The following is a 24,292-nucleotide window of genomic DNA, read 5'->3' as shown; positions in this document are numbered from 1 at the left end:
TACATAGTGACCCCACATGGAAGAATATGAAACTGCAACTCCCTAAACTCTGTAAAGAAGCACATCAGAGGAACAATGACGCAAACTAAATCAATAAAGTTCCTTGTGGATGTCAGAATACTCACTTTGAAGTGCAGGAGATGTCAGTAGGGTTGTTGTGTTTTTTTCTAAAATACCAATTTGAGTTTGCACTCCACTTCCTTCCCGCTCTCTCTTTTTTACCTCATGGAGTTGCATCATTTTACTCTGTGACAGGCTGCGAGATCTAGGAAAGTTCCTCAAGTCCTCTGAGACATGATTTTAGGAGAAGCACCAACCCCGCCTGACTTTACACCTGAATGAAGCCTCAGGGCATTACCTTGTGTTGCAGAAGCTGCACTTTAAAGACTTTAAAGCATTTAATATTGCAAACCAGACAGACCTGAAGAGACTTGACTGTGCAGGCTCATCATAAAGTCATGACACCTGTTTGGTTCTTCATGTACAAAAGGGTAAAAGCAGTGTCAGCACACACAGGGGAGAGAGGCAATTAGGTCCAAAGTGAATGTGCTAACATACTGGAAACAATGTCCTGCGGGCTTTCAGCATCTTAACGAGGCAAAAGGGAATCCGTTTGTTTGTGTAACCGTGGGACGTATTGTATGCAGAGGTTCCATAATACTGTAACAGCACACAGACATGTAAGATAAAACAATCACTGACAACTAAATCACAGAATATAGATTTTTCTTTTAATAACAACCACTCTTAACAACTCATAAAAAACAAAATATAAAAATATACAGGCAGCTCAGAGTAGAACTACAAACCAAATATTTGGAAATAAAGGCAAGCTCTCTGCAAAGAATATCTACTTAATATAGGCAAGGTTTAAAAAAATTAATCAATTGAAGTCAAGTGAGAAACTACTGCAGCTGGCTTGGATTATTTTCACATGTGAACCGCAGTGGACACACCTGAGGTTTGTCTTGAATGCATAGGATGTTGGTTAGGAGTCAGCAACAAAAGCAGCGGTTCCCAACCTTGTGAGAAGCTGAACTAAAGTTAGACTTTCGCTCCTCAGATTGTTTCATTTGAAGTGTTTTAGGAGTGCTAAAGAGGTAAAATAAAGACAAAGCAGAATAAATAAATAAAGATAATTTAGTGTAACAGAAATATAATTTGCTCATTGATATCCCTTTAAATCATCTTACTGAACTAAAGTGAACGTGGAAAGGTTTTACTTTGGTTTTGTTCAGCTCTCATCTTCTTTTCTCCCCATTTTTTTAACCTTTAAAGTTCTGAAAGATCTCTGCAGCTTCCAGCCAGGTCGTGAAGCAGGCCAGGCCTCGGTCTCGGATTTGTTTCCTGCCCTTGTCTGTGATCATGTCGCCGTTCTCTTTCACTATCACCAGTTTGGGCACCGCTGTGATCTTGTAGCGCTGCTTCAACTCGCTGCCAGACAGATGAAAGAAAAATGATGAAGACAAGACATTAATATAGCTTATAATATACAACTATCATTATACTGATCTAGCTATTAATCTATTGAACCACACAGCATTATTTTTATACTTTCAATAAAAGTGGTGGCAGCGATGGAATATAACAAACTACATTTATGCAAATATAGTGCTTCAACACCAATTTTCTTCAGTATTTCCATTTTAAGCTTCTTTTATACTTCTTTCACTTCTGAGGCAAATGTTCTCTTCAATACATTAACATAACAATTATAGCTGTTGCTTCACAGATTAATACTTGGTCCAATTCCTGCATCTGAATTTGAATTAATAGCTGAGATGCATTGTTACTGATTTAACTACATGACAGTATATTAAACATATTTATATACTGTTAAACAAGTTAATGCAGAGGCTGAAATGATTGGTTGTTTAATGGATTAGTTGACCAACAAAAACTCTTATGTTAGATTAATCGTTTCACAAATTCGTCAAGCAAAGTCAAAAATTCAGTGGTTATAGCTTCTCAAATTGGAATATGGGTTGCTTCTCTTTGTGACTGAATATTTTTGAGTTTTAGACTGTTGATCAGATAAAATGACACATCTGAAGACCTATTTGCTATTCTGTGACAGTTTGTATAACAAGATATTAGTCAATTAATTGAGAAAATAATAAGCAGACTGATTGATAACTGGCGTTGGCAGGGGGCAATGTTGGTGTTATATGGAGTACTTTTGATGTTTAAAGTACATTTAACAAGTAATAAGTCTGTACTTACACTAAACTTTTACTGACCTTTACTGTATTGATACCTTTACTTAAAAATATGCAATCAACAACATTCAGTCCCACTAGATGTCAGCAAACAACTATTTGCTTTGTTAAGATATACTGAAGAGTCCTGAGCAGAGAATGAAGTCACACTGCCTCTGTGTGTGTGTGTGTGTGTGTGTGTGTGTGTGTGTGTGTGTGTGTGTGTGTGTGTGTGTGTGTGTGTGTGTGTTGATATCCAAGCTTTTCTCTTCTTAGTTTTGGAAGCTGGCTCGGCACTCACTCATGTTAGTGCATGTGAGTCTATTCTGATAATCAAGTGATTATTTTTAGTCTTTTTTCAAACAGAAATGCCAAATATTTTTCTTTGATTCTCAAATTTGCTGTTTTTGCTTGTCTCATAAAACAGTCATTTAAATATTGTATCATTTTAGGCACGTAGTCCGACAAAACAAACAAAGTGAAGACATTACTGCATCCTACATTTTTTCAGTTTTCAAACATTTCATAGACGAAATGATTAATTGATTAATTGAGAAAATGATCAACAGTATGGCTGCAACTAATGATTATTTTCCTAATCAATTAATATGATGGGGTTTTTTTGGATAACGTTTACAATAACTTTCTTCCCTTCAGCCTTTAATGACCAAAATTAATTTTACTATCAAAGAAGACTAAATAAATCAGAAAATACGTTATACAATTGTATTTAAAAATTAATCAAAACAATTAATTGATTATCGAATTGGTTGGTGATTCATTTTTGAATAATGGACCAACTATATCGACTAACTGTTGCAGCTCTGATTGGCAGATTAATTAGCTGCATCTCTGAACATTCAAGAACAAAAACTATGAGACTGAAATCAAACAAAACAGATTATAAATAGAAAAATAACACAAACAAGGTGCATTACACATAAAAATGGACCAGTTCACTCTTAAAGTCTGTTTGGCTCGGCTGTAGGAGGAAGTTCCTCTGCTCTGTATTTAAACCTAACCTAATTCCTAAGAGGGTGACCCTCATAAGCATTTTACATAAGCAGGAGCTCGCCTAATGAGCTCTGTAGACAATTGTGTTAAAGTCCAATTTAGTGCAGCTGACTTCGTTTTGACATTATATATGCAGCTAAAAATGTTAGTGTAAGACATTTAAGAGCTATGGGAAATATCCCTGCACTTTTAAAAGTTATAACTAGTTTTCCATTGACTTTTCTTTATGATTTGATACTTACTTTTTGTACTCATCCGTCCAGGGCAGAGCCAGCCAGTCTCCGTGCATATCATGATAATACTCTACCATGTCCTCAGTCGACTTGTCAGAGGAGATAAAAACTATCTCAAACTGAGCTGGAGGCTCACTCTCCTCCACCAGCTCCGTGTAGAAATCACACAGGATGGGTGTGAAGTCTCGACAAGGCGGACACCATCCTGCAGAAAAGTAGATCCCCACCACTTTGTTCCTCAATGCCTCTTCGGGGTCGACAAAATCCCCGTCTTTATTCAGGAGAGTCCGCCCGGAAAACACCTCTACCATGTCTGCTACAACTCTCTCACACACACTTTAGTTTAATTTAAGTGAGGTTTAACAGCTCAAAGCGTCGTTTTAGCTCATATTTCCTTACGTTGGCTACTTTAGTCTCCTCTGCGTTGCTCAGAAGTGTTGTTTGCCCCTGAAGAAGCAGGCTGACTTCTCTGTAATGTTTTTACCTTTCTGTAAAAGCTACTTACTAACAGCCAATCTCGTTAATCACCTGCAGACCAATGAGGATACGAGGAGACAGTGTTGTAGTTCATTAGCCACGTGGGTGTCAGGGGGGCAAAGGTGCATTCAAACGCTGCTTTGTAAGCTAGTAATTTCCAGTTCAGCAGCAGCAGCGACAGCAACAGCAGCGCGACGTCTCACAACACTTTCAGGCAAGTGCAGACCCAGGCTGGCGCATGCGCAGAGGGGGGAGAGCAGCATTTACTAAGTGGTGGTGACTAAAAAGGAAATACTGAATCACCAGCATTTGTGGGCAATATATTGTGTACTGTGCAGGCTATACATCTTCCTCCCATTACAAATTTTGAGTGGTATGGCAGCCTTGTTCCACCTTCTGACAGTTAACCTTTAATAACCTTTTCTTCATTTTCATCTATCTTTTTTATTAAATTTATTCTAAAGAAGGCAGAACTGAAAAAACTACCAAGGAGAGATGGTACACAAAACAAAACCCACCCCTACCTGATGTAGATTGAACACATTGATGAATTCTGTGTGTTTCACATGGAAATTCAATGTTATAACAGGCTACTAGTGGAGTTCCCTCTGCAGAGCTCATACCCAATGTCTATATCTTCTCATTGCCCCCAGGCCTCCATGTGGCTGATCATACAAAACTACATAAAATAAAAATGTTCAGCAAATAAGCTAAATAATAATAACATCAGAAGAAATACTCATAATTAATTCAGAAAAACAAACAAAAAAGTCTGCAGATATAATAATAATAATAATGTAATGTTCATACAAGGTAAGTCACTTCATTTATCACCATTCATTTTAAATGACCCCATTTTATATATACATAGCTATACACTCACCAAGCAATTTATTAGGAGCACCTGTGCAATCTGATGTGTTAGGGGTGAAGTGGATTGCACCAGTAGTCTTATCAGTGACCAAAGCGAGGAGAGTAACATGATTGTCAACCAAACAATACAATAATGAGGATATCCAGGGTCAAGGTGGCAAGTCATACACTATATGCTTATCTGTGCTCCCCACACACTTAAAGGTGCAAGTGTGTATGATAGTGGTATTTAGCGATGAGGCTGCAGATTGAAAATTAAATGACCCCCACCCTTACCAATAGGGATTTTGCACTGGTACTTTTGATTTGTGTGTCTATTACGAGTTTAAACACATCAAATTGTGTCCAGTTGCACCCAAGATGGACCATTTATAGAGTCAGGCCAAAGTGTGCCTGACCAGCCTCCAAGCAAATTGTGGGTGACATCTCACTGGCCACGGCCAACCCATGATGACCCCCCACCACCACTTCTCCCCACTTCTTCCTCTCAAACAAGCTGTTTTATGAGAATGAACTCAGAGAGGAAGACATCTTTAAAAGCCTCTGTGTGTTAATTTGTCGCCTGTGTCCCTGTTTGTACTGTCAGTTATCGTCTTCATTTGACTGTTTCCTGATCAGTGATCTGAGCTGCTTTAAGTTACTGCTGATAACAAACACATTTCCTGTTGATGCTGCTGGGTTGACAATAAAAAAAAAAAACTTAAATGTAAAGGGTATTAAATAGCTGTTTTTGCAAAAGTTCAAAGTGTGTACAGTGGTTTAAAGTTCATAAAGATGTATTATTCTTCCCTGGTTAAAAAAAGGTTTCTTCCTATATCCTATTCACCATGTATGTGTGTGTGGTGCCAAGTTATAAGTATCCAAGGTTTTAGTAGTGTGCATTTCAAAGCAAGCATGCTGCTAAATAGCTACAAATCCACATTATGTCCATTGGCATGTTTGGGGACTAACATATCTCATTTCACATTAAGAAAACAGGACTAAAATAATCTTTAAAATGTGTCTATCAAGCACACGTGGAGGTCAGTATGCTTCTCTCTTTCCTTGCTTCTTTAGTTGAGTGGACTGAGGTCATTTGGAAAGAAACCCGGCCACCCTTTCCTGGCGAGCAGTTGCTGCCTATTAGTGGAGTCAGCAGCTGCGTTGAAAGACTTAAGGGACTCTTTTTTACCAGGAATTCTTATTTCCCAAAACAATTTTTACCAACATGACCTCTAATTCCAATTTATCCAACATGCGGCGGCTGGTAGAACAACTGAAGCTCGAGGCCAGTGTGGAGAGAATCAAGGTAAAGGGAATAAATAAAACAGAGGGTGGAATATGCTGAAGTCTTTGAAAAACGTGAGAGTTTGAGGTTGCATGCTTGATTTGAGAGTCAGTGTGATATATTTAAGAGCTGTCACCCATGAAACACATTACAGTATCACTTAATCTTTTTATTTTAAACAGTATATTGCCACATAGTACTTGGCACAGTCATACTCTCTCATAAAGTCTCATTTGTTTTATTCTACTGCTTTGTTCACATTATTCCACACATTATTTATGTATCAAGGGTCAAATAATCATTCCAAAGTACAGCACTTAAAACAGTTGTATGCTCTCTCCCTGGATTTTGATATATGCCAGATTAAGATGTTTGTAGAACACAATACATACTTCACCAGACGTTTTATCCACATCAAAGAAAATCTAAATATTTGCGGTCAGTGACGGTGCTTCAGCAAACTTAGAACGTGTCTTTTTGTTTTAAGATGTCGCCCTTCATCGTTTTCAGACTACAACTGCCTTGAAGGTTTTGTCTGTAATGTAATGTGATGTTGTGTTGTCATGTTTAACTGTTTGTTTATTTATTAGGATGTGGTTAGTGCGGACGTGTTAGTGCGGTTCACACCCTCATAATACATCATAAAAGCAGGATATGTGTAAGAGTTTCTTATTAAACAATGATCAAAACGGATGTCAACATGAATATGATGACTAATCCTCTATATGCATTGATTGTCTGCATAACATTCCTTTGTCTGTTTTGCATAGTTTTATTGTAATTTCTGTGTCATGCCAAGCATCTGGCGCATTCTACATGGAATTACAAGACACCACAATTTTACAAAACATTCACCTTTTCCTGTAATAGCATGTGGAAGAAAACAAAAGAAAAGACAAATTAATTGCTCATGAAATACAACCATGTAATACCTACAGCTTATCCCAATATAGGGCTTCTTTTTTCTCTTCTCCCAGGCTTTCTCCAAGTAGCTGCCTCATTTACATGATTTATATGTGAACATGTCATATATCGTTTACTGTACATTTCCTGCACTGCATGTTTGTTTTACCGCTTTTTATCCTCTGTTCAGCAGCTCCATGTTTCATCTACTCTCTCCTGCTCTAATTTAATATCTGACCAAGATAAAACAGTGATCAAAGTGCATTGTCACTGTAAAAGAAAAACAAATGTATATACAGCATGAATGTATATGTATGTGTTTGTTCCCCCAGGTGTCCCAGGCTGCTGCAGAGCTCCAGCAGTACTGTCTGCAGAATGCAGGCAAGGACGCCCTGCTGGTCGGAGTCCCCACAGGCAGCAACCCCTTCAGAGAACCGCGCTCCTGTGCTGTCGTGTGAAGCCAAAGAAGGTGAGAGTCCACGAAGTTAGTAACTTATGCATTATTATATAAGTAACACCTCCTATGGATGTGTATTGGGAGAGAATTTCAAAAGGGGAATAAAAACATTTGAACTTTTATTTTTGCAGTGGAAGAGGGAACGGACACAAGTGGCACTATGGCATCTCACTCACTGAAGAATTCTGCTTCGTTTTTAGTCATTTTTACAAACTATTTTACTAGATTTCACTTTGTTTTTTAAAGAAATACATAAAAAGTAAGACTTGACAAATATGTGTTGTCATTAAAATCTGTTTCTACATTACTGTACAGCCATACAAATTTTTATATTTTGACTAAGGTTTTTTTTTTAAATAAAACACATTAAAGTGCATTGTATGAACCTACTTCATCTTAGCCTTTATTTAAATACCTTTTGAAAGCTGATACTTTATAAGAGTGATCTTTGCATTATAGTGTACAGTGTCAGAGTCATATAGGGATTATCTATGGATTATACAAAGCGGATGTTTATAGCTCCACTCTAAATTACCCTTTGGAATCTCACAGCGTCCAAGCTTCCTGATGTTCAGTCTAAGTTAGGAGTGTGGCCACAGAGAGGAAACTGAGTCTTCCTGTTCAAAACTGCAAAGACGCTCAGCAGAGTTTTACATTTCACTTAGTCTTTGAGCTTTTTAAAGCTCTTTAAATGTATTTACAAGTTAAAGACTATGCTCGTTTAGGAATAAAATATGAGTCACCATGATGTAGTGAGTGGATTTTATTAATCATGTTTTCCATTTTATTTAAGTCTGTTTAGTCACAAAAAGCTGTAGCCTATCTGTCCAATTTATTTATTGGTATATATTGTGTAAAATAGAAGTTAAAATATAGATATTTGAAAGTGTAGGTAGTTTTCTCATAAACAGTCCACATCAGCCTAACAGAGGTCTAGCCAGTCATGGGACAACTCTCTACTTTGTCACTTCCTTTTCCTCTTGGTACACTGTTCTTGGACGGGTCTCAATAGTCTTCCCATTATGATTCCTCCTCTCCTAGCAGCCTTTGTTCAAAATACTTCATGTGCCTCACTGTCGGGATCAGATGCTCCTTTATTTGACACTCCTTGCTTGAGAATTGAGCTGAAATAGTTTTTATATATTCAAAGTAAAAAAGTAAAACAGAATGGAGGGCTGAGAATGAGCACTATCTACATTTAAAAAGACAGAAAGCAGAGCATAATGTGAAGCTGACTCACGTGAACATCACATATGAAACAGTATCATGTCGTTCATTAGTAAGGTGGCTATGTCAGAAAAGTCAGAGCAGAGTATGTAAATTACATGCTCAACCTAACACACACACAACTACAAATTTATAAGAGGCCAGAGACTGACTACTACTTTGGGTCCGTATGTGTGAACGCACCCATATCTTGCTGCAGTGATGTAGTAGTGTACTCCAGGGTGCGGCCGTGGCGGTTCTTCTTGACATCACTGTTGGGTGCGGTCACAGGTGCAACAAAGCAAACTTCTGACTAGTCACTACTGACTGTGGTCGAAGATGATACCTGAAACTTCACAATCTAACACCAGCTTTTTAATCACATTCTCTTATGGAGGAACACAATAAAGAAAGAACAGGAAAATGCACCTCAGCCAATTCAAACTCCATACTTTAGTGGTGGATCAGTGGTAATTGGATTTGTTGAATGTCTCCTTCTGAGCCTATACTGAGTCTCCAACTGAGCCAAGACACAGATCTGTCTTTGTAGTAATGCTATGCAGCTCACAAGGGGTTAACATGTAATTAGCTGTATGGATAGATAGAAATCTAGAAAGCTACATTTTTGTTCCAGTTCCTCTCTGATCAATTTTATCTTTTTAAAGTGCTTGTTAACCAAATTCAAGCACAGCTTGATGTTTTTGATACAGCATGCAAACACGGTTTCCCTTTTCATGTTCTTTTTGATCTTTGCCTTTTACATACAAGGAAGGGATTTAATCATAGATAGAATTATTCAAAGAAAATGCCTGAAAGAGGCAGAGAGACACTGGTTCAGTTATAAATTATAACTTCAAATTCAACTGTTTTATGCTGCTGTTCCAGTATACGGTATGTGGCTGATCTGAAGGTAAAATAAAAGTATCACACGACACGTTAGAAGCATATATTTAATTAAAGGGGAACTTACGCCATCTGCTGGTCATGTTTAGAAGACAAAAAATATCACCATTCATCTTTTTCGAAGGCAGGGTATCAACAGTAGTGTAGGAAGTATTGAGATTCTTTAATTAAGTAGAAATATAAAATACCATAATGTAAAAATGCTAATTCACTTGTGTATTCAAGTCAAAGTCCTGTATTGACAACATTACTTAGGTAAATATGGTATCATCTACAAAATTTAGTTAAAGTAGCAAAAAGAATAAGTGTGATACAATTATTGTAAATTCCTTAAAGAATTGTTTGATTAAGGTGGAAGTAGTTTTAATTATTTATTTTTATACTGTTGAGTAGCCTAGTTTAATCTGTAACAATGTATAATATTTTATATAATCATGTGTTTTGGTAAAGCAACAAGTAACCACAACTGTCAGATAAATGTAGTGGAGCCAAAAGTAGACATTAGATTTCAGTTTCCTGATCGCTTTCAGCCATATCGGAGCCAAGTTACTGCTGATGAAAACATTTATTTGGGTACAGCTAATAAGCGACAGCTGACTTGCCTGATTAGCCCTTCAGTTAATTACTAATTGTTAACTCGTCAATATGTGACTATATTGTTATCAACAGAGCTAACATATATACTAGCAGCCATTTTCTGCATTGTGTGAAGAAGATGTGGATCGTAACACAAGTCAGTCACTATAACACTATAGCTATACTGTTATATGTAATTACATTTTTAGCACACAGCTAATGTGGGTTCAGAAGTTGATGGAAATAAGATCAGTCAGAAGTACAGCAAGGGATGTAATAACAGTAAGTGGGATATCTATATCAAGTGGGTATCTGTCTTTTTAGCATTATAGAGGATGACTGGCACGAAAAAGACTATTGAATGATATCTACTTGGTTTGACTAATGAAGCTTCATATTAACTTCAGATAACATTTTTCATACATTTTTGCACAGAAGTAGGCTTGTGGATTTCACAATGTAATTGAGTCAATGTTAATTTGTCTGTTTTAAGACAGACTTGGAAAATTGTAAACCCATCCTTTAAACATCTTTTTTAGTTAATGTATTTTGTCATCTGATTTTGTCAGTCCACCTTCATCTCTCTACTTTCTATTGGTCCTTCGGATTTACTGCAAAATTAAATCTAAATCTAGCTGTATGGAGCAGCAGGGAGATGTTCATGACCACCCGCCATGCTGAGATGTTCGGGGATTAAAGGGGTGAAACATCATCAGTGAAGGACAGCTTCCAGCTGCAAACTGCAGCTGGTACTCGGGCACATCAACCTGTCACCAAACTAAGCATATACATCTTAAAATTCAGGACAACACAATGGAAAATTTAGTAGATTCATAAGTGCTTTTTTTATCACACAGGTTATTATTCATTGTCATCAATGAATGCTCCATCTGACATTTCATTCTTAAGAAAGAAAAAGGTGCAGTTGTTCTTTGACAAGGAAATAACCCGAATAGCTTGAATGGAATGGTATTTTCCTTTAAAGGTGTGGGCGGGGAGCGGAGAGCAGAGTTGGGTTTCAGTGCCACCCCCTTTCTATTCTCACACACACTGTAGTGCACTCCAGTCGCACTCCATGGAGGCACTTTGGCCTGCGTGTGTGCTTTGGTTAGCCTCAAGCTTTCCCTGCTGACTATGAACTCAACTGCCATCAATGAGGGACCACAGTACGACTCACCACTGGGGAACTTCCACAGCTTGTCCACACCTTTTTCAAGAGGTCAATGACCTCCCAGGACACACTTTCATGTATCGGATGAGCACTTTTATCAAGTGAGGAAATGGCCAAGGTGTACAGACTCTATGTAGGAATAGTAACAGGTAAGATTTGCAGTTTTTCACTTGAATCAGTGTCCACCTTCACTGCTGTGTGGTGGTAAAGTGATTTATTAGTTTAGCAAACCATGACAGATACACAGGAGTGATGTACATTATATTCTATGCTATAAACAATCTGAACTTTTTATACATGTTTTCTTCTTTGGAGATATCATGCTCATATAAAAATGCCACTCTATGTATTCATGTGATACTGTTTTGACTGCTGGCGCACTTTTCCACACCCATGTGCTTTAAAAGCCATGCAGAGACAGTAGACTTAAGGACAGTGCTTTCCCTTCTGTGCTGTAATTGTACAGTAGACCAAAGTGTTGGTTAATAATTGAATGAAGAGTCCATACACTAACAATATACACCCTGTGATTACTGATCATTGTCATAACAAGCTTCCCTCATATGGAGTGAAAATGACATTTGGATACCAAATGGAACTGCCTGTATATAAATTTACTGCTTTGAGACTGGCCAAGATAATTACTATGGTTTGTCTTGAGAGTAGTAAAAGTGTTTGTTATTGAGAGAGTGTGGCTCAGACAGAAGTGGGCGTGAACACTCTCCTCTTCCTTCCCTAAAAGGCTGGCTGGCATCATGACGCAGAAACTATTTGACAATTCTTTGCCTGTCATGGTGCTCTCTAAAGCAGTTTCTGTGGGTGGGATTAGCTTTTAGCATTGTACATGTGTATCTATTTGTGTGTGTGTGTGTGTGCGTGTGTGTGTGTGTGTGTGTGTGTGTGTGTGTGTGTGTGTGTGTGTGTGTGTGTGTGTGTGTGTGTGTGTTTGTGTGATCAGCTATTGTTTGTGTTTCTGGTTGCAGCTCTGGCCTTATGCAAATACTCCTTGGCAGAGTGGAATACCACCGAAGAGTCTGCCAATCGAACTGTGTCCCACTGTCATCATCATGGAAATGGAGACAATTGCACAGGTAGTTATAGAGCGAGGCAGTTGTGGAGGAGGTGGAGAGAAGAGTAGCAATTAAAGTCCCTGTACTAATCAGCAGCCTGGACAAATTGTTAGCAGCTTATCTGGTTCTTTACAGGAGGACTGGATTGACTAATTACAACACACTGTGATAACAATCTTGCAATTAGTTTCTTTATAATTGTTTTTCTAAATACAAGTTTCTTTTATTACCACACAGTGAGGCTGATGACTCTCGGTAGAGCTGGAAAAACTGACAATACATGACATACAACACCAGTGCAAATATAAACTGCTTTGTCTTAATTTTCTTAAAGTAGCCAAATCAACCAGAGAAAACATTTTGTGAGTTCTTTAAAGGATCTGCTTCCTCAAAATTTACTTTTAGGAAAAATATTTATCCAGAGAGAGAGAATAAATACCACTCTCATGTTTGTACGTTAAATGTTGAAGGTAGGATGAGAAAGTGTTTGGCTTATCCTAACTTAGCATAAAGAATGGAAACTTGGAAACTTCATTTTCTGAGATTAAACAAACACAAAATAACTATTGTAAGGTGTTGCCAAGTGTATTTTTTTATCTTTGTGCAGCGCCAGGCTAGCTGTTTCCTTCTGTTTCCAGTCTTTATGCTAAGCTAACCTCCTGGGTATAGTTTCATAAAACAATGACATGTGAGTGGTATCATTGAGCTCTGGAAAAGAAAGCGAATGAGCATGCTTCCCAAAATGTAAAACTATTCCTTTAGACTTTGTCACTGGATATTTTTCTTTACAGAGGTGAGGTCATGGCAGCAAGCCTGTTCTCCGGTTTCAGCTAATAACTGAGGCGCTCACCTTGATGTCAGCTGAACAGCAGTATTCTTTTACAATCTCATTTTCAAAGATGAGAATGGGCAGTAAAGATAGCGGCAGCCTGTGGTATAAGAAGCATGATGTGTAACTGGTGGTCAGAAGTTCACAATTATGACCTACTAGCAGATGTGTAAGGGTGTGTTTTAGTCCATTAATGTGTTTGTGAGCAAGCTAGATAGACATGATACAGTATATGTAAAGGTAGAATGGTTATTGCACTATAACTGTATCTTAACTTTGAGACGCATAGTTAATGGGACCTTGATGACACCAGGCTTTTCCTGGCACTGATTCATCAGGTTTCCCCTCTGGATCATATTGCAAACAATCTATTTATACATCAGGTCATACCAGAAGGTGAGGGCTAAAGTCAAAGAAGCAAGCTGACAGAACATTTTGGGAAATGCACTAATCCGATTTCCTGTCGAGAGTTGGATGAGAAGAGTGACACCACCATCCCACCAAGAAAAATATATATTATAATACTGTTTCACCAAATGCTGATGCGATGAAGTGACAGAGCACTCTAGTGGTTATAATAACTATGACTCCTGTCCATTGGGAGAAAAGGAGAAAATGGTGATGTTATTGTAGCTACAAAGAAAGTCCACATCAAGAGGTTGGGGTGAGTGGAACGGTCAACAAAATGACAATGGTTGACATGAGAGATTGGTGCTCAATTCCTGTCTCCTACCAACAGTCAACATGGAAATGATCACCCCCTTAACCGTAACCAAGTGTTTATTATTGTAAAGATGACAACAAAGGACCCTGAACAAAGTAGTAATTTAAATTTTAACCCAAATTACAATATTTATCTAAATGTTGAGCCTAAATCTAACCCATTATGTGCAAGTTCTGAAAATAGTATATTATTGATATGGTAATGTCAACTTGCTGATGAGAAAATGCTTGCATGTGGCATTCTGGAGGGCCTGAACCAATGATCATTTACTTGTTGGCTAAATATTTGGCAAGAGCCAGTGGATGATTAGCTTAATTTAGCATGAAGACTGGAAATGGGAATATGGCTTGTGTGGTCATGAACAATGGTAAAATCTCTTATCAGTACCTCTAAGCCCATTATTTGCAGTTTAATAGGAGTTGCATTCCCCCATGTTTCCAGTGTTTGTGCCAAGTCAAGCTAGCCGGCTGCTGGCTGTACCCTACAAAAAAACAACTACAAATATTAAAATGTCAAAAAATTCCTTTAAGCTTGAGAAATTCATAACTTTGACTCTGCATAAATGTGTGTACTGTGAACTTCAATGGATAATGAAATGCAGTCCCATTGAACAGTCTTTCTTAAACTGATTTTAAAAGGTTGTCATTTCATATTTCCAACAGATACAGGGCAGTGGAATGGTCACTTTTCAAAATGTCCAGAGGACCTCATGCACTACTGTATCCACGGGGAGTGTCGTTACATTAAAGCACAAAAAGCACCCTCATGCAGGTGAGAATCTTCTATTACTGAAAGATGAAAAAACTGTATGATGATTGAAGAACATAAAGAGACAGGTGTAGTGGTCAAATGAATAGCAAAGAGAGAAACAAAGACAGAAAGAGCAAAATGAAAGTGAAAACAGAACAGATGGCGGAAAGGCTGTAGAATTGTTTCATTACCTGTTATCTTCCTGCACTATTATGGGCTCTGAACGTGATTTATTTTGAGAAGCAGGACAGAACAGGAGGTTGCAGGGAAAATTCAAATGAAACCAAATGAAAATTAAAGTGTTTATTATCCTTCTTTGTCTCAGGTGCCAGCATGGTTACATTGGTTCCAGATGTGAATACGTGGACCTGGATTGGCGGATAGGAGAGAAACGGCAAATCATAATCGCCTGTGTCATCGCGGGGCTCGTGTTCCTCATTCTTCTCATTGTATTCATCTGCATCTGTTCACAGTGAGCCCTTCTGGTTTTGAAATGGGAAAAAAGTGATTTACCACTGTAGAAAAATGTAGTAAAGGGAAGAGTTCACGATTTTGGGAAATTAGTTTATTTGCTTTCTTTACTCAGAATTAAATGAGAAAATTGTAACCACTCTCATGTCTGTACGCTTAATATGAAGATGGAGTTAGCTTAGCTTAGCATACAGACTGGAGGCAGATGGAAACAGCTGGCTTAGGTCACCTACCTGTACAAGCCATATACTGTATATAAAAATAGATATAGCAAGGTGTGACGTCACCCATTGGTTTGCATTGGAGCTACATATAAATAATATGTATTTGTGTGGATAACATAGCGGTTTCTCTGTCAGTCGTAGGTGCAGACTGTGGCGGCGGAGGGGAAGACGGAGGGAAGAACCACCGAATGGGACAGAGAAGCTCAGTATGATGGACACCAGAGCTACACACACAACCATAACGCCAGACTTGACAGAGCCACCACACACTAACGCTGTATGAGAGGTGTGTGTACCCACCAGTCTGTCAGGGATTGTTTAGACATTAAGGAGTTTGCCCTTCAAATGACAGCTGCTGCATTTTGTCTCACAGTGACGGCAGTGTGCTGTAGAAGCTCCCTCTGTGCTGGACAGGAATGAGGCCTGCTCAAAGGAGGGACATTTTTGGATAAAGTGTGGCTGCGTTAGAACAAGCAGGAGCACAAAGGAGTTCGCTCTCTCCTCTAAAGGGGCAGCCCGGCCTGAAACTTCAAAGAAGATGCTTTCCTGGATTTATGGTACACACAAGTTGGAGATCAGTGTTCAGCAGGCATTGAGTTAGCAAGGATGCTTTTTTTCCCCTGCTGTTGAAGAGCAACAGGCACTTGTAGCCTTTCACACAGAGCTGCTGACTGCATGGCACTAAATAAAATGTTGCTATGTTGAAAAAAGCTGTGACACCATCTGGCAGCCGGTGATAACAGTCAATCAAGTTAATGGTCTGTATGTGTGGGAGACACAGAGACACTGGTGAACGAGAGAAAAGGGACTGTATGAAGATGCTACACTCCATGTTCTCTTCGGGGAACTCTTTAACTAAATAACCCATTGAATGTATAGAAATATGCTGAGTACCAGCAGCTGCAGTATACTGCTTCAATATGCTGTATTTGTGTGTCATATTGTTTATACTTTGTTTATTGCTGCTTTTGGTAAAGTTTAATCTCACAAATGCACAGTGTTGATATTTAAAAATTAAAAACATCAGCTCAGTTATCACTTATTCCTCCTTCATATCTCTATGTAGACTCACACAGAATATTGTTACTCATCAACATTAGCAATGCAAGAAGAGCCTTCGCTATAGGAAAGGTTGCAGTTCTGGACTCCCAGGTTTGGACGAGGACAAGGAGAACTTGTGCTGGAGGATTTTTTTGATCTGTATATTTGGAGCCGAGCAGCCTCCGAGCTACAGAGACAGAACAGCCGAGCCTGTGTGTGAAGGCTCGACTGAGGTGAAAGTGCTCCACTGTATGAGACAAACTGCCAGCCTTTCACTGGGTTTAATGTGTATCTGTATGTGTATTAGCTCTGCATCTAAATGTAGAATGAAGAGCGTTAGGACACTCCTAGTGTTTAAATATAATGTATTTTCAATAAATATGTCTGCTGTAAAGTAAATATGCTGTCCATTTCTATAATTTTTCAAAAAATTAAACTTAAAGTGCTAAAAATCAACTGCAAATAAGACCTGCGTTATGTGTTTCATGTGAAACTCGGCTTTATGAGGGGGTTTTCTGAGAAATGTTTCTCAACATGCTCTCCCTGTAGACTGTGTGATATCATTTTTGATCTCACCAGAGACCAATGAGCTCACAAGATCACTGCTGACTTGCACTCCTGCGCAGATTGACATCACCGACTCCAAAGAACTACTCTACCCTTGATCCAGATGATCGGCTTCAATTCCAAACTTTTAAACAAATACATGCAATAATCACAATATCCCTACCTAAACAACTCAGATTATGTAATGTGTATGTTTCGTCTTTCAGGAGATTGTACTTTGGTTTCAGTTGTAATGTGTTATTGTGTTACTATGGTGCTACAGTCAGCAGTGTAATGTCACAGGCGCCGACAAATTCCAGTGTGAGAGTGTGAAGAGAATACAGCATTGTCCTCTTACATAATATGACTTAATCCTGTTGGTGCATGGGAATTAGCTTTGTCTTTGAATCTCAAACTGTTTCAGATGTCACTTAAAATGTGCAGGGTACTAAAAATCAGTGTCTGTGTGACGGAGAGTAAATCTTGTATATGAGGTTTTAAATGTATGAGACTGATAATGCCATAATGGAAAGCGGCCAAACAGTTGGCAATCTGTGTTAATATGCAGCACAGTATGTTTCATTTTAGCTTATCTGTTTAGCTTTAAAATGAACTGTCCCTTTATTACTTTATCCCAGTTTGTCCAAATACACAAATCATCACTTATCAATAGAATAAAAACATAAGAGACATATCAATTGTCTTATCTTCTTAACTCTTGGCAAGAAAGACTAAGCATATTTCCCAAAATGTTACAGTTACGGGATCTTTCCTTGTGACTGTTGTTTATTTTTCATTATATCAGTATTTGTGTGTATCAACATGACTGTTCCTAGCAGCTGCAGTTTGCAACATTTCTTAAAAAATGTCTGAATTCCTTGGAGACAACTCAGTAATTGTTTTCGTCACTGTCTGCTAGAATTAATCAAAAAATAAATAAATAAAAAGAAGACACTTGGCTGCATGTGTTTTGCAATATAATAACTTTAATTCTTTATCCAGAGGGAGAACGCTGCCTGATTTGTGCTTGGTTTCTGTTACCAAGAGCTGCTTTCCACAAAAGATCCTCAACTTTTACACCAAGGCAACTATAAAATTAAATATGAGGAGAATGGATTAAAATTCAATGAGAAACACTGACAAGAAGTGATACAGCGTTTTTTTCTCTCTCACAACTCAATTATTTTGGTTTAAAGATGTCAGTTTTTACATCACAGAATTTGAGGTTGAATATTTTGCCTGTTAAAAACACCAGCATAATGTATACATACTTGTATTCAGAGGGTAAATCTATTTTCTGCTCTGTTTACAATGAAGGTGATTGGATCTTTGACCTAATTTCAGGTGACCTGTGTGTCCGGCTGTCTTCAAAAGGGTAACAGCTGTGGAATGCCGAGTTTCTATATGAGGGGCGTGTCTGCAGGACTTAGAAATGTGGCTGATAAGAAAGAGAGATACCAACTTAACTGTAGTAGATGTTTGATTTGGAACGAAGACGACAGTGTTATTTTGAAACACTTTAAACTTCAGGCTTCAGTACACTTCTAGTGGGTAGGCCTATAAGACCTAGGAATGAAGTGTAGATGTGACCGCACAGTTCACTCAATACAGTTTTCACACCTACAGCTAACAGCTCCATCTGTTCTCCTCTGGTATGTGTGTCTCCAACAGCTGTGCTATAACTACCAAACAGTTGGACTGGGACTTATTGTACCACACAGAGCGCCACATCAGCACTGGTCATGAACATAAGGAGTAGTTGAGGCTGTACTTAATGTGTGTTCGAATCCTTCCTTGAACAGTTTGTGTTCAGTTTTTGTAGTTTGTAAAAATACCACTGGAGGTCAGCAGTACTCCGAATACAACAGTCCTCTAAAATCTTCATCTCACAAATTATTTTAATTGTCCAGTCTTGTAAGAGTTACAATCACAAGAGCCGAACTCTGATCTGAGCAGTAGAAAATTACTGAGTGAATTTACTCATGTACTGTATTTAAGTACAATTGTGCTTTGTCTTCTTTTCTATACATGGCAGATATCAGTCACAGCAGCTGATTTTCTGCAAAATGAGTACTTTTACTTTTAAGTAAGTAGAGTAAGTAAATTTAGCTGATAATACTTCTGTACTTTGATCTTAAATGCAGGAATATACTTGTAATTGAGTAATTTTACATTGTGGGGATCTGAATATTTCTTCCAGCACTGGATCTGAGAGAAAGAAACCAAATCCACAGCAAACAGACCTTTTTTAAAATCATAGATACTGTATGCAGGTGGGTATATACAGTGTGGATGCAGCGACTATCTGACCTGATTTACAGATAGACACATGCCATGTAAAAATATCCTCCAAAACTAGGAGGATCAGGAAACCATTAGCAGGGATTGCACGAAGTTGCGATCGAAGCAGACCAGATCACCACTGATGCATCACCACTGATGATGCATAATTTCCCCCACATTATCCTGCTTATCAAATCGAATTGCACGGCATAATGAATATCGGAAACCTGCTTACATGTTGACATTTCCATCCTCATCTCATGTATCTCTTTGAGCTGAGATATTCTTTCATCCATGTTTTTGATTTGCATCCTCTGACCTAAATGTCAAATGATACACATATCTGCCATAAAAGCAATGCAAACTTGCTTCTGTTGTTATGGTTATTCGAAGCAGTATGCTTGGTTTTACCACTAAATTAAATTACTCCCTGTAAAAGGTTGCTTGATCTGCTAAACTCACTGAGAGTCAACACTCCTGTCTGTAGTTCTGTGTATTTCTACTTCACCAACTAGACAATGCAAAATAATGTGTAAGCTGCTCATATCCCACAAAAAAAGAGATGTTGTTCTCTCCTTGGAAAATAGTGGAGAAACGGCAGAGGATTAGGGACTTAAGAATTAGGACCCAAATATAGTGAGCAGACAGGAGACAGAAGCAGTTACATTCTTCAGTGTCATATGGAAAGTTTCAGGGAGGCAGGAACCAGAGAAAAGCAAAACTCAGTATGGAAGCTCAGTTGCAAAAGGACATAAGGACACCTTCAGACTGACAAGCTGATTGAGCAGGGTTGACGGCTGATTAAAGGCAACAGTGACGGCCAAGCTCACATCCAGGAAGGCTCGAAGTAATCTCTGGTGGATCAACAAGCGGACAGGGATGAATACTTGGAGGTATTAGAAACTCATCTATTGTGACAGTTAGATCCGCTGGCTTGTCCTATATAGCACCACTGTGAAGGTGGTGTTTTGGCAACTATAGGATGTCTTTTTTTTTTTTAAAGGTGAAAAAGGCGCACTCTAATAGTCCAGATAAATTTATTTTACAGCTGAAGATCAGTGATTTGGCACACAGTCTTCTTCAGGATTAAAAAACAGCAGTCACCCAGCTGACACTACAAGTGGCCAATTTAGGGGAAGCCTGAGGCCAAACATGAGTCCACATAAATCAAGAAACCACAAAGTGAAGAACAGAAAAGAAGAGTTTTACATTTCTGTTTTGAATTTTATCTTTTTTACTTTTTTTGTTGAGGTCTGCCTGTAAGCCAGCACTAGAATAGGTATGCATTTTCCCTCAGCTTGTTAATTATTGGATGGATTGGCATGAATTTGGATGAAGGCATTTATTGCCTTCTGAATTGGGAACTAATTCAGTAGGAGCTCATCTCAGTTTATCTCACTTCTCTGGAGAGCAAACACGAAGCTACAAATCTGAGTGTAACCACAGACAGCAATATGGCACATTTTAAGAGCCATATCACTCATCTCACAGTATCAGACCTCTTCCATCTAAAAATATTTTAAAACTTTCTATCAAACTCAGAGTTAATGCATGAATTTTAAACGAGCACTATTTACTACTGCCTCCCAAAATCAGTTGTGCAGTGACAACAGTTAATTAAACATGCAGCTTAACTCATTCCCACGAGAACTAAAGAGTCTGAACATGTTCTCTGCGTTAGCTCCACAATGGATTTTAAAATTCTGCTTTTGTGTAAAAAGCTCTAAACAGTCTTGCACGTAGGTATGTAAAAACCATGCTAATGAAGTACAAACCAGCAAGAGCTCTCCCACAGGCAGCGGCCTTTTAACTGTCCCTCATACTAACTCTACAGCAGGGGAGGCTGCTTTTTATACACTTTTAAAGGCAGGATAAAAGCCTCACTTTTCACAGTTCATGGCTAACTGTGTGAATGTGTGTTGTACATTATGCACTCACTCTTCTATGATTGTGTTGTGATTATATTGTCACTGTGTGTGAAGCAAACTGTGCTATAAAAATAGAGGTTGGCTTGACTAAAAAGCTCTACCTGTGGTGATTTTTATGTTATGTTAATCCACTGAAAATGACTAATCATCTTATTTCACTTTCCTGCAGGGAAGACAGCTGCAATGTTCCCAGCATTTAAAGTTTTAGTTTTTGGTTGCTTTTTTTAATCTTTGGGAAATATGCATTTAGATGAGAACCCCTTGTGTTTGCTTGTTTTCTTGTGGACAGACCTGGCAGAGGATAAATTAAGGCTTTTTAACTCAACATCATGATGTAGTTTATTCAGCATCCTTTTTATAAGTTCATTGCCATTAAATCCCAGAAAAATTGGTTGTTCTGAACAGGGCTGTTTATACAGGATGAGATACATTTTATTAAGACCCCAGGCAACTGTGTTAAATTGTGGAAAATGGTCCCTTTGATCATGCTAATTAGTTAGCTTCAGGTGCTGGTTTTGTTACCCGACAGTCAGGCAAGCTGTTAGGCATTCCTCATGCTAAACTAAATCTAAAGCTGCTAGCTGCTGGCTGTGGCTTCATATTTACCATATTAGCCTCAGGGTTGGCTCTTTTTCATATGTTCTAGGAGGCTGATGGGCTGAGCTGAGACCTTGTAAGAGATGCGACAAACATTGGGCAGACTGGGATCAGGAGGCTTTAAATCAGACACCTCCTATTGTATTTCCTCAATTAATTGACTTAATTAAAACATTGTTTGCATTATATAAAGACTATGTGTGGTCTCCGTCTTCTCAGCTAACTCTTTGCAAGAAAGTGAATTAGTTTATTCCCCAAAATGTAGAGCAGTTACTTTTAACGTTGCATTTTTGTTTTCAAAGTATTTATCATTCAGATCATAAAGTCAGCCTTGATAGCCAGTTATTAGTATGTAGAGCACAGTACATCCCTGAAACACATCCACATAAACTCATCTGAAAGGTTTCACTATTTATTTCAACATTAGTGATCATGTACATTCATTAACAACAAAAATGTAGCAGATAACAGAGGGGTAAATGCAAGTTACTAATGACCTTGAGGAAATGGTTTGTGCAGAAATAAATCATGTCTTTATAGAAATAGTCCTTGCATATCTTCCATCTAACTGTGTAAACAATTAGGACACAATGACTCTAATACATCCCCCTAATAGGCTACCTTCTAATTTAATCACAGTCTAATTTATTATTTTCATCTCCCAGTCCGGTCATGTCTCTACCCTTCCTCTACTGTTCAACTCTCATCTAGATTTAAATGTATTTCCACCTTCATCTGTGCTATCCAACCAGGTGGGCTCAGGACACATTGATGAAACAGCATGAAGCTGACCCTTGTCCACGGCAAAGTTGAATCGATGGTGAATAAATGAAAAGTAATGGTGGGCTGAATCCACAAAAGAGAATTCATTATTCAAGAAAACGTTTTGGAATGCATTTGAGGGCAACATCTGCAACCTCCACTGTAATTATATATGTGTATGTAATGTAGCCTAAATCATATGGTAATTGCACAGTAAGATGATTTACATTGAATTTGTTCTCTTTTTTTCATGTGGCATCTAATCAGAACCAAGGACAGTGCCAGGTTGCGCCTGGGCTCTGCGTCAGGACGCCTCTTCACGGTTGGAGAGCTGGAGACGCACAAAGAACATCTCAGAGCAACATTGCAACCTGAGGAGCTCTGTCACCTATCAGGGATCCACAGCAATATATGTTATTTGGTGTTCATTCAAAACAAAACAAAAAAACAAGACTGCTTTTAAAATGTATGTTATTGTTTCAATAACACAGAAGATGGTGCAAGAAACTAAAACAAATGAAGCAAGACTTTAGTGGACATCCTCGGAATCCTGGATTATAGTTAAAATGTCTGGAGAATTGTCTGGATCAGTAGGGATTGTCTCTGCTGAATCCTTAAACTTCAGCTGCATTTTCAGCACGAACAACCGCTCATACGGCGATGACTTCCAATTGTCAGACTTTGACAAAACTGATTTTGTGGGAGATGGCGCTGCTGTCGTGAGGATTATCATCTCTGTCATTTACTCTCTGGTTTGTGCGCTCGGTTTGGTTGGGAACTTATTGGTCCTGTACCTCATGAAGTCTAAACAAGTGTGGAAAAAATCCTCCATCAATCTTTTCGTAACTAGTTTGGCAGTGACTGACTTCCAGTTCGTCCTGACTCTGCCGTTCTGGGCGGTGGAAAACGCGCTGGACTTCACATGGCTCTTCGGCAAAGCCATGTGCAAGATAGTCTCCTATGTGACGGCTATGAACATGTACGCCAGTGTGTTTTTTCTGACTGCTATGAGCGTGGCGAGGTACTGGTCCCTCGCCTCTGCGCTGAAGGGCAGACGCCGGCGGCCACTGAGCTGCTCCGCCAGGTGCGTAACCGTGTTCATCTGGTTCGCCGCTGTCTCCGCTGCGCTGCCACACGCAGTTTTCTCCACTACTGTCACAGTTTCCAACGAGGACCTGTGCCTAGTCAAATTCCCGGAGAGCAACGGAACCGCACAATTATGGCTGGGGCTTTATCACTCTCAGAAAGTGCTGCTGGGTTTTGTGGTCCCGCTTGGAATCATATCAGCCTGCTATCTGCTCCTATTGCGCTTCATTACCTCCAAAAACATCAACACCTCCAGCGCCAAAAGACGCGCCAAGGTCACCAAGTCTGTCACCATCGTGGTCTTATCATTTTTCCTCTGCTGGCTGCCCAACCAGGCGCTGACAGCCTGGGGCATCCTTATCAAACTCAACGTGGTTCATTTCAGTTACGAGTACTACACCACGCAGGTGTACGTCTTCCCCGTGTCCGTGTGCCTGGCGCACTCCAACAGCTGCCTGAACCCCATCCTGTACTGCCTGATGAGGCGAGAGTTCAGGAAAGCGCTGAAAAAACTATTCTGGCGCATGACTTCGCCAACCCTGACCATCATAAGACCGATCACAGCCAGCACAAAACCAGAGATTGACGACCAAGGGCGCGTCCTAGTCCCGGTCGGCGCCCCAGTGGCGCCAGCTGTGGTGTTTTATCCACCGGGGGCAGTAATGTAGAAAAGCGAAACCTGCCTCAAAACAGCGCTTTATAG

General features: G+C 39.0%; 4 protein-coding genes across 7 annotated transcripts; 3 read left to right on the top strand and 1 right to left on the bottom strand.

Annotated features, from left to right (window-relative positions):
* Positions 1–905: 905 nt before the first annotated feature.
* nxnl2 (nucleoredoxin like 2) lies at positions 906–4,115 on the bottom strand. The gene is made up of 2 exons (XM_053340174.1): positions 3,455–4,115; positions 906–1,434 (listed from the first exon to the last, which is right to left on the bottom strand). The coding sequence occupies exons 1-2, from the start codon at positions 3,754–3,756 to the stop codon at positions 1,266–1,268; spliced, it is 471 nt and encodes a 156-aa protein (XP_053196149.1). The 5' UTR covers positions 3,757–4,115; the 3' UTR covers positions 906–1,265.
* Positions 4,116–5,931: 1,816 nt separating this feature from the next.
* gng10 (guanine nucleotide binding protein (G protein), gamma 10) lies at positions 5,932–7,734 on the top strand. Its single transcript, XM_053340175.1, has 3 exons — positions 5,932–6,083; positions 7,298–7,434; positions 7,554–7,734. Exons 1-2 carry the CDS (start codon positions 6,003–6,005, stop codon positions 7,421–7,423), a joined length of 207 nt encoding a protein of 68 aa, XP_053196150.1. The 5' UTR covers positions 5,932–6,002; the 3' UTR covers positions 7,424–7,434; positions 7,554–7,734.
* Positions 7,735–11,168: 3,434 nt separating this feature from the next.
* On the top strand, positions 11,169–16,786 carry btc (betacellulin, epidermal growth factor family member). 4 transcript variants are annotated; one of them, XM_053340172.1, is made up of 6 exons: positions 11,169–11,427; positions 12,262–12,369; positions 14,564–14,672; positions 14,977–15,123; positions 15,482–15,632; positions 15,720–16,786. In XM_053340172.1, exons 1-5 carry the CDS (start codon positions 11,388–11,390, stop codon positions 15,627–15,629), a joined length of 552 nt encoding a protein of 183 aa, XP_053196147.1. In that variant the 5' UTR covers positions 11,169–11,387; the 3' UTR covers positions 15,630–15,632; positions 15,720–16,786. The 4 variants fall into 4 exon arrangements, with proteins under 4 accessions (XP_053196147.1, XP_053196146.1, XP_053196145.1 ...); XM_053340171.1 differs by having other exon boundaries at positions 12,262–12,372; XM_053340170.1 differs by having other exon boundaries at positions 11,169–12,369.
* A 6,283-nt stretch (positions 16,787–23,069) lies between these two features.
* On the top strand, positions 23,070–24,292 carry rxfp3 (relaxin family peptide receptor 3). The gene is given in 2 exon segments (XM_053339491.1): positions 23,070–24,252; positions 24,255–24,292. Coding segments are annotated over 2 exon segments (1,221 nt in total).

Source organism: Scomber japonicus, chromosome 19, assembly GCF_027409825.1.
Source record: "Scomber japonicus isolate fScoJap1 chromosome 19, fScoJap1.pri, whole genome shotgun sequence".
Lineage (NCBI taxonomy): Eukaryota > Metazoa > Chordata > Actinopteri > Scombriformes > Scombridae > Scomber > Scomber japonicus.
This window is presented reverse-complemented; position numbering and strand designations above follow the sequence as displayed.

What these genes read in the sequence shown, in the direction of transcription:
- nxnl2 (XM_053340174.1), bottom strand. Translation starts at nt 3,756, where the DNA reads ATGGTAGAGGTGTTTTCCGGGCGGACTCTCCTGAATAAAGACGGGGAT. An exon ending in TGGACGGATGAGTACAAAAA is followed by an intron (nt 1,435 to 3,454) that starts GTAAGTATCAAA and finishes TCTGTCTGGCAG; the next exon opens with CGAGTTGAAGCAGCGCTACA.
- gng10 (XM_053340175.1), top strand. Translation starts at nt 6,003, where the DNA reads ATGACCTCTAATTCCAATTTATCCAACATGCGGCGGCTGGTAGAACAA. An exon ending in CCAGTGTGGAGAGAATCAAG is followed by an intron (nt 6,084 to 7,297) that starts GTAAAGGGAATA and finishes TTGTTCCCCCAG; the next exon opens with GTGTCCCAGGCTGCTGCAGA.
- btc (XM_053340169.1), top strand. Translation starts at nt 12,123, where the DNA reads ATGTGTATCTATTTGTGTGTGTGTGTGTGTGCGTGTGTGTGTGTGTGT. An exon ending in CAAAAAGCACCCTCATGCAG is followed by an intron (nt 14,673 to 14,976) that starts GTGAGAATCTTC and finishes TCTTTGTCTCAG; the next exon opens with GTGCCAGCATGGTTACATTG. An exon ending in TTCATCTGCATCTGTTCACA is followed by an intron (nt 15,124 to 15,481) that starts GTGAGCCCTTCT and finishes TTTCTCTGTCAG; the next exon opens with TCGTAGGTGCAGACTGTGGC.